The 8,816-nt window shown below is 41.7% G+C and overlaps 1 protein-coding gene across 1 annotated transcript; it reads left to right on the forward strand.

Moving 5' to 3' along the window:
- The first annotated feature begins 4,149 nt into the window (after positions 1 to 4,149).
- Positions 4,150 to 8,502, forward strand: LOC136883479 (uncharacterized). Its single transcript, XM_067155817.2, has 2 exons — positions 4,150 to 4,274; positions 7,113 to 8,502. The coding sequence occupies exons 1-2, from the start codon at positions 4,263 to 4,265 to the stop codon at positions 8,319 to 8,321; spliced, it is 1,221 nt and encodes a 406-aa protein (XP_067011918.2). The 5' UTR covers positions 4,150 to 4,262; the 3' UTR covers positions 8,322 to 8,502.
- Positions 8,503 to 8,816: the final 314 nt, after the last annotated feature.

Raw genomic sequence — 8,816 nt, forward strand, 5'->3', positions numbered from 1 at the left:
GCTAAATCTTGTTGTAAGTGGGAACTCCTAGAGAGTTAATTTTAGAACAGGGGAAAATAAAACGAACAGAAAAGTTTTGCTTTACGGGAGCGAAAGCTGGGTGGACTCAGGATATCTTATTCATAAGTTAGAAGTAACAGACATGAAAGTAGCAAGAATCATTGCTGGTACAAACAGGTGGGAACAATGGCAGGAGGGTACTCGAAATGAGGAGATAAAGGCTAATTTAGGATTGAACTCGATGGATGAAGCTGTACGCATAAACCGGCTTCGGTGGTGGGGTCATGTGAGGCGAATGGAGGAGGATAGGTTACCTAGGAGAATAATGGAGTCTGCTATGGAGGGTAAGAGAAGTAGAGGTAGACCAAGACGACGATGGTTAGACTCGGTTTCTAACGATTTAAAGATAAGAGGTATAGAACTAAATGAGGCCAAAAAACTAGTTGCAAATCGAGGATTGTGGCGACGTTTAGTAAATTCACAGAGGCTTGCAGACTGAACGCTGAAAGGCATAACAGTCTATAATGATAATGTATGTATGTATGTATGTATGTATGTATGTATCTATGTATGTATGTATGTATGAAAAGTTTAAATACTTAGGCGAGTGGATAGCACCTAACAACTCTGAGAAACTAGCAATCACATCTAGAATCAACAAGATGGAACTGGCATACCAACTAACTAGAAATATCTACAACAAAAGATCAGTGTCCTTCAAGGCCAAGCTTGATTATCGTTCAGTCATTCGTCCAGAGACCCTCTATCCCGAAGAATGCCTTGTATTGAACAGGAAGGGTTTAATTGAAAAGTTAGAAGCCAAAGAAAGAAAAATCCTGAGAAAGATCCTGGGACGAATCTGAGAAAATGGTGAGTACAGGAGACAGCATAACAACGAACTGTACCTGCATGTGGAGAGGATAACGAACACAATTTGGAAACGGAGAATTAATTTTTATGGCCACATAACACGTATGAGCTCGCAGATTGACCAACCGGATTTTATCCTACTTTGTAAACAAGAAAACCAAGATAACCTGGTTCACCGAAGTTGATAAAGACCTTCAAGAAATAGGGATCACACACGAAGACATCCAGGAACGTTTTCCTCTCCAGAAGAAAGTTCGACCATACCAGCGATTCCAAGAAAAGCCGAAGTTGAAAACAGGCAAGAAGTGGACTGATGAAAGAAAGGAGGCTCACAGAAAGCGACTGCGGGAGTACTGGCAAAGAATGAAAGCTCAAGGATGCAAACGGTTGAAATAACGTGCTCCACAGCCGGCCGAAACGAATAATAATAATAATAATAATAATAATAATAATAATAATAATAATAATAATAATAATAATAATAATAATAATAATAATAATGTGTTGTTTTAGTCATCAGTCCATAGACTGGTTTGATGCAGCTCTCCATGCCACCTTATCCTGTGCTAACCTTTTCATTTCTACATAAAATAATAATAATAATAATAATAATAATAATAATAATAATAATAATAATAATAATAATAATAATTATTATTATAATAATAATAATAATAATAATAATAATAATAATAATAATAATAATAATAATAATAATTTAAGTCCCGCTAACTACTTTTAATGTTTTGGGAAACGCCGAGGTGCCGGAATGTACTCTCGCGGGAGTTACTTTACGTGTCAGGAAATTCATCGACACGAGGCTGACGTATGTGAGCACCTTCAAATACTACCGGACTGAGCCAGGATCGAACCTGCCAAGTTGAGATCAGAAGGCCAGTGGCTCAACCGTCTGAGCCACTCAGCCCGGCTAACACGAATAAACTTGACGCTCACTTCAACTCCGTCAGCCTCTGTAGCCCAGCCGTTAGCACTAGCTGCCGACCTCCGGTACAGCCAGAAACGTACGAATGGCAGGAGGGCTTGTATGTGGTTAAAACGGTACAGGCTCCAGAGCAGCACTACCTCAGGACGAAGACACAATTGTGTCGGAGCTCCATGACTAAATAACGAGCTGGCCTTAGGTCAAGGCGTTTCCGGCTTCGATTCCCGGCTGGGTAGGGGATTTTAACCTTCATAGGTTACTTCCGATGGACATCAAAGAAAGGACAATAAGTTCCACCTTTTCAAAAAAATAATTCCGATGGGCCGGGAACTGGGTGTGTGCACCGTCTACATCACTAGAATTCACCAGAGGTAAGGCCCATCCTTATAGACGCGAAGGTAGCCCATACGGCGTCATCAGGGACGACCTGCCCCAGGCCTGTTCGGAGGCCACACGCCGCCATTATTATTATTATTATTATTATTATTATTATTATTATTATTATTATTATTATTATTACACTCGGCGACTTGGCTTTAGGGACGCGCAGCTATGAGCTTGCATCCGGGAGATAGTGGGTTCGGACCCCACTGTCGGCAGCTCTGAAGATGGTTTTCTGTGGTTTTCCATTTTCACACCAGGCAAATGCTGGAGCTGTACCTTAATTCAGACCACAGCCGCATTGTACCCATTAGTAGAACTTTCCTATTCCATCGCCGCCATAAGACCTATCTGTGTCGGTGCGCCGTAAGGCAACTTGTTAGAACGTATTATTACAGTTGTAGGTATTGAAAACCTATGAGTTTACAACTTGAAATCTCGTTCCAAAATTTATCAATTCTCGTCAGGGCAAAGGAAATGTTTGAATCAGGCATCCCTTTGCCTTGTCAGATAGATATATCCCTATAACACTGTACGAATATGTTAACTAACATATTAGAGTTGCCGTCTCCATAAACCCTTCTCTGTGTCCAGTATTCTGGTATTTTTACTGACGACTAACAAGAAGGATGGTGGTATAATAATAATAATAATAATAATAATAATAATAATAATAATAATAATAATAATAATAACAGAAAGTCTTGGGAGTGAGATGGAAGCGGCCGTGGCGTTAAGTAAGGTACAGCCCCAGCATTTGCCTGGTGTGAAATGGGAAACAACGGAAAACCATCTTGCGGGTAAATGCTTAAATATTTGAACAATTAAGAATTGATGAGATTGAATCGAGCTAGTTGGCCGTGTGGATAGGAGCGGGCAGCTGTGATTTTGCATTCTGGAGATAGTGCGTTCGAATCCGACTGTCGGAAGCCCTGAAGATGGTTTTTCCCAATTGAAAAAATAAAGTTAAAATCCCAGCTCCGCCGGCGAACCGAGCCCGGGATCCTTGGACCAGAGGCCTGTATGCAAACCATTTAGCGATGGAGCCCGAAGTAATAATAATAATAATAATAATAATAATGTTAATAATAATAATAATAATAATAATAATAATAATAATGTTTTACGCACCTCTAACTACTTTTGACGGTTGTCGGAGACGCCGAGGTTACAGAATTTTGCCCCGCAGGAGTACCTTTACTTGGCATTAAATCTACCGATACGAGGCTGATATCTAGAATTTCATCAGTTCATACCTCTTCAGATATATAGTGTTCACGGTACCATATTGCCCTGAAGATGGTTTTCCGTGGTTTCCCATTTTCACACCCGGAAAATACTGGGGCTGTACCTTAATTAAGGTCACGGATATTTCCTTCCCACTTCCAGGGATTTCCTATCCCATCGTCGCCATAAGAACTATCTCTGTCTGTGCGACTTAAAACAAATTGTAAAAAAATGCACCATATTGCAATGTAATCAGTCCATTCTAAACACTTGAAAATATGGTACTCATTTTATTAGCTCAAGAGCCGTTTATCAGGATGTTTTAAAATTAACGCAGAAAACTATTCACGTCTGGGAGGTTTAAATCAGGGCAATCATAGATGAACTAATGGATTTTTAAGTGCTCTAATAGTGGAGTGTTTCCCCATCGAAATAGGGTAATATTAATAAATATTATCTCTCGTTATTTCAAGGTATGATACTCATTCTTTGTCCATTCAACAGGGTATATTTTATAAAAATGTATTTTTTATAACTGTTGGTAAATAAACATAACTGAAGTTTACGTGGCAAATCAACCAATTTTATTTAAATCTTCCAGATTTTAAGTATTTCACATCGAAATAAATGTTAAAGTTACTTTTTAAAGGTGTAGCACTTTAAGAAGAATGTTGCTAGAGTATGATAGGCTATGCTGTAATCATCACACACTGACCGACAATCAGAACGCACACGTGAGCTATTTTGTAAACATGGACGGTCTAGTGGAGTATATAAGGTACGGTCGCCCCTTGGGTCAGCACACACCGACGTGGTGCAGCAAGGAGCAACACAGACCAATATGAGGATCTTGGTAAGTCAGTTTGCCATATTTTACTTGCTTCAACTGGAAACTTAGTTACTGAGTCAGTTAACTTAGCTCATCTACTCAGACTTTAATATTCTGGAGACATTCTCCTCCAATAAAAAAAAAATTCAAACACTCAAAATTTTAAGTCAGCTGCTTGATGTGAACGTGGTTTAACATTCCAAAATTTGAAAGGTAATAATTAGATTCCCGATTTTTTTCGCAGTAGTAGGTTAGAATGCAAACTCACTGAATCGGGTAACAAGTATAGTCTATTCTATTCTGCACAATGGTTATGTTATGGGCCTTGCATAAACATAAGGGGTACGTCCCATCGGAACCCCTAGAATTTATGTTACTCTCCCTACATCATTGTAAACCGGGCTAGTTGACACTTCCCCTTTTTTTTTTTTTTTTTTTTTTTTTTGCAAATTGCTTTACGTCGCACCGACACAGATAGGTCTTATGTCGACGATGGGTCAGGAAAGGGCTAGGAGTGGGAAGGAAGTGGCCGTGGCCTTAATTAAGGTACAGCCTTGTGTAAAAATGGGAAACCACGGAAAACCCTCTTCAAGGCTGCCGACAGTGGGGTTCGAACCCACTATCTCCCGAATACTAGATACTGGCCGCACTTAAGCGACTGCAGCTATCGAGCTCGGTAAGACACTTCCTAATAACCAAATTTGTTTGCATTCCTCCGGGATCTAACATTAATAGTCATCACCACCATCGTTTGCCTTCAGCTACTGTTTGCAGGCATTTCAATCTGACACCATCCAGGCTACCTCTTTAGAGTTCCGTTCTTCTCTACCAGGTGTCAGTAGCTTAGTTTTCATTAGAGTTTTCGTTTGATATTTATCCTCCCTTCAAAAGTCCGGCTATAACTGTCGGATTTGAACTCACGGTCTTGGGATCAGCAGACCGACACTCATCCACAAAGAAGTTCTACTTTAAGTCATCTACAAATATGGAAAAAAATTACTTCTTTCTCATCCTCAATTCTCTGAGATTTTCATCCGATATAAAACATAGTTCTATTAAGATGGCAAGGTGAGCTACAGTCTTAACTTCCAGATTTCATACGGACATTATTACCACAAAGACATTGAAACAACTATCAAACTTTTATTTGAGTTTAATTGACGGTAATGTTCTTGCTAAATCTTCGCAGCAATCTCAATTTAAGCAAAGAGTCGAGCAAATAAAGAATATCTTCATTTAATAGTGGTATAATAGCCAAATCTTCAAAGTAACAAAACAAAAATGTACTTTTACCCATATATTTGCCAAATCCTGGTGAGAAAAATAATAGTTCCATCTTACAGAGATAATTTAAATTAATGTACTAATTATAATTTCACGTGACAAAATTGTGAAATTTTAAAGTCTACAGTCACCTAACTGCAGCATAATTGTCTAATCTTTAAATAAACAAATGAATATATTTTCACCTGTCATAATAAAATATACAAATTATTAACCCAACGGTGCACATGGCCCTGAGGTTCACTTAGCCTGCACCAGAAATGAGCACCAGGCAAAGGCGGCCGGGCGTAGAGCTAACCACTCTACCCCACCAACCGTCGAGATTACGGATAGTGGAAGCCTTTACCTTACACCCCTCCAAGGAGTTCACAAGCTTTTCTCGTTCATCTCCAGTTGTATGTTTTTTCAGCCAAGGCATTCTCTTCTGTATTTCTTTTTCGAACTAACTTGCCTAGAGCAATTATTTGAAGCATTTTATATTTGAGATTCCACACTACATGGCCTAAATAAGAGAGTTTTCTTCTGTATTTAATTGTCTGGATAAAATTTCTCTCTGATTCCCCATTCTTTTAAAGATGGCAACGTTTCAATAGGTGACTGTACGTCATCATTTCAATTGCTCCTATTTTTTATTATTTAAGCTTTCAATGTCCAGGTCTTTATTTCAGACAGTAACACAGGCCTGACGCAGCATTGCACATAATGCTTCCTCAACTTCAAATAAATTTCACGCGAAAATAAGCCCATCCTATATTTGCAGGATGGGCAAATATACCCATTTCAGTACTAGATTTAATTCCTTAGGCGGGATCCCATTCAACATGAAATAAAAATTTTGAAATTTATGAATACGTTCGATTTTGTATCATAAAGATGCATCATCGTTCAGATTTTTATTTCTCGTTCTCTCTCTCTAGCACTCCCTCAATCCTGAGGATCGTGATCTGCCAGACTAGTTGCTTGTAGGAGGGATATCTTGCTCGTGCGTTTTATGCAGTCTGTCCAACGTGTAGGGGCTTTACTACATTCCTTTTTCTCTATCGCATTTCCTAATAGCGTGTGCTTTTCGAGGCTCCTTTCGCTACGACACATCATGTGACCAAAAATTGTACAATCCATCGCTCACACAAACTGTCGATAACCTGCTGTTGATGTTCATCTCCTTTGTATTAAGGTCATATGCTGCACAACGTGTTCTAATCTTCAACGAGATGGTCTTCAACGCAAGCAAAACTGTCTCATAACCTGACGTATGTTCTTGCTATATCTGCCATTCACTTTAAATTATTGCACTGATGTGTTTAGACCCATCACAAAAGATTACCTCACAATACAACCCGGCCGCACTCCTCTTTGATGTCACCTAATATTCATTCAATCATTCATTCATTCATTCATTCATCCATCCATCCATTCCTCTCCGTCTCCCAGCTGTGGAGGTGTGGTCAAATTATCCTTGTCTGAAGAACAACTATCACTGCTAAGTAGTTAATAACTCAATTGATCAACCACTGAGACAATGTTTATTTACGTGTACACATATGTATAATACATGGATATGACTTATCTTGTTCACAGGTGGTGTTAGCCGTAGTTGGGGCAGTGGTTTGTGAACCAGGCCTCAGGGGACACATTGGTGGAGGCCATGGAGGTTTCCTTGGCGGTGGTGGAGGACTTGGACTGGGAGTTCTAGGTCTAGGAGGTGGTTATGGAGGCTTTGGCCACGGCGGCGGTTCTGGTATCGGTCTTGGTGGACTGGGTGGCATTGGCGGATTTGGCGGTGGACTTGGCGGCGGACTTGGCGGCGGACTTGGCGGCGGACTTGGTGGAGCTGGCAACTTACTTGGCATTGGTGGCGTTTCTGGCCTAAATTTTGGAAGAGGTGGTGGTCTCGCAGGAGGTATCGGTGGTGGTGTTGGAGGAGGTTTCGGGGGAGGTCTTGGAGGAGGTGCTGGAGGAGGTTATGGAGTGAGAGCCATTGGCGTGCCAGTCCCCCAGCCTGTACCAGTGACCGTTGAACGACGAGTCCCTGTGCCTCTCAGAGTACCAGTCGCTGTTCCAGTAAACAGACCCTACCCAGTTTCCGTGCCCAGACCCTACGCCGTCCATGTAGACAGGCCAGTCCCATACCCAGTTGACAGGAAAGTACCTTTCCCCGTTGGTGTCCCCGTTAAGGTACCTCTCCCCAGCCCATACCCAGTACATATCCCCAAGCCTTACCCAGTACCTATTCAAGACCCCGTCCCAGTACCTATCTTGAAAAAGGTGCCCTACCCTGAATACGTACCCTTCAAGGTGCCTCTCCCCCACCCATACCCAGTCACTGTACCCAGACCCTTCCCATTCCCCGTACCAAGAACTGTCCCTGTTTCCGTGCCACACCCTGTTGTTCTTAGGAAGCCAGTGCCAGTAATCGTAGGCCATGGAAGCGGTTTCGGAGTTGGATCCGGTGTTGGCGGAGGATTCGGCGGCGGCCTTGGCGGCGGCCTTGGCGGCGGCCTCGGCGGCGGCATCGGCGGCGGCATCGGCGGCGGCATCGGCGGCGGCCTTGGCGGCGGCTTCGGTCTTGGAGGATATGGTGGCGGTCTTGGAGGTCTTGGCGGCCGTCTTGGGGGTCTTGGCGGCCATGGAGGATTCCTCGGCGGTCTCGGCGGCCTAGGCGGTTATGGCGGTCATGGAGGAGTCCTCAGTGGTCTCGGCGGTCTCGGCGGTCTCGGCGGTCTCGGAGGTCTCGGCGGTTATGGCGGTTATGGCGGGCATGGAGGCATCCACCATGGAAAACACTAATCAAAGAACATCTTAAACGGCGTACACTAAGCTGCACCACAAAACAGGCAGTCCTCTCTTTTACGAAAAGGAGGCCTTTTGATTCCCTTCAATTAAAATTATTATTATTCTCTCTATTCTTTGGCTAAATCTGTAATAACATTGACTCAATTTTCAAGTAATAAAATTTAACTGAATTAGATATGTTGTTCTCATCATTATATTTGATCAATTTCCCCATTTTCCGTCCCTACAGAACACTCCTTTATCTCACGAATTATTACAAAATATATATGTGATTAAACCATTCCTAAGCTTCGATTATCCTGCAATAAACAGGTACATCAAACTAAGGCTACTCAAGACCACAGCTTTTTCAATTTCCCCAGAATAAAGATCAGCAAAAAATAGATGCTTTCCAGACGTAATCATAAAGGTGGATACTAAAGGCATCGCAGAGCAGTAAACGAACTTTACGAATCAATTCGCATAAGTTTAAGCTTTGAATATAGAATA

This window comes from Anabrus simplex, chromosome 11 (genome assembly GCF_040414725.1).
Source record: "Anabrus simplex isolate iqAnaSimp1 chromosome 11, ASM4041472v1, whole genome shotgun sequence".
In the NCBI taxonomy this organism is placed as follows: Eukaryota; Metazoa; Arthropoda; class Insecta; order Orthoptera; family Tettigoniidae; genus Anabrus; species Anabrus simplex.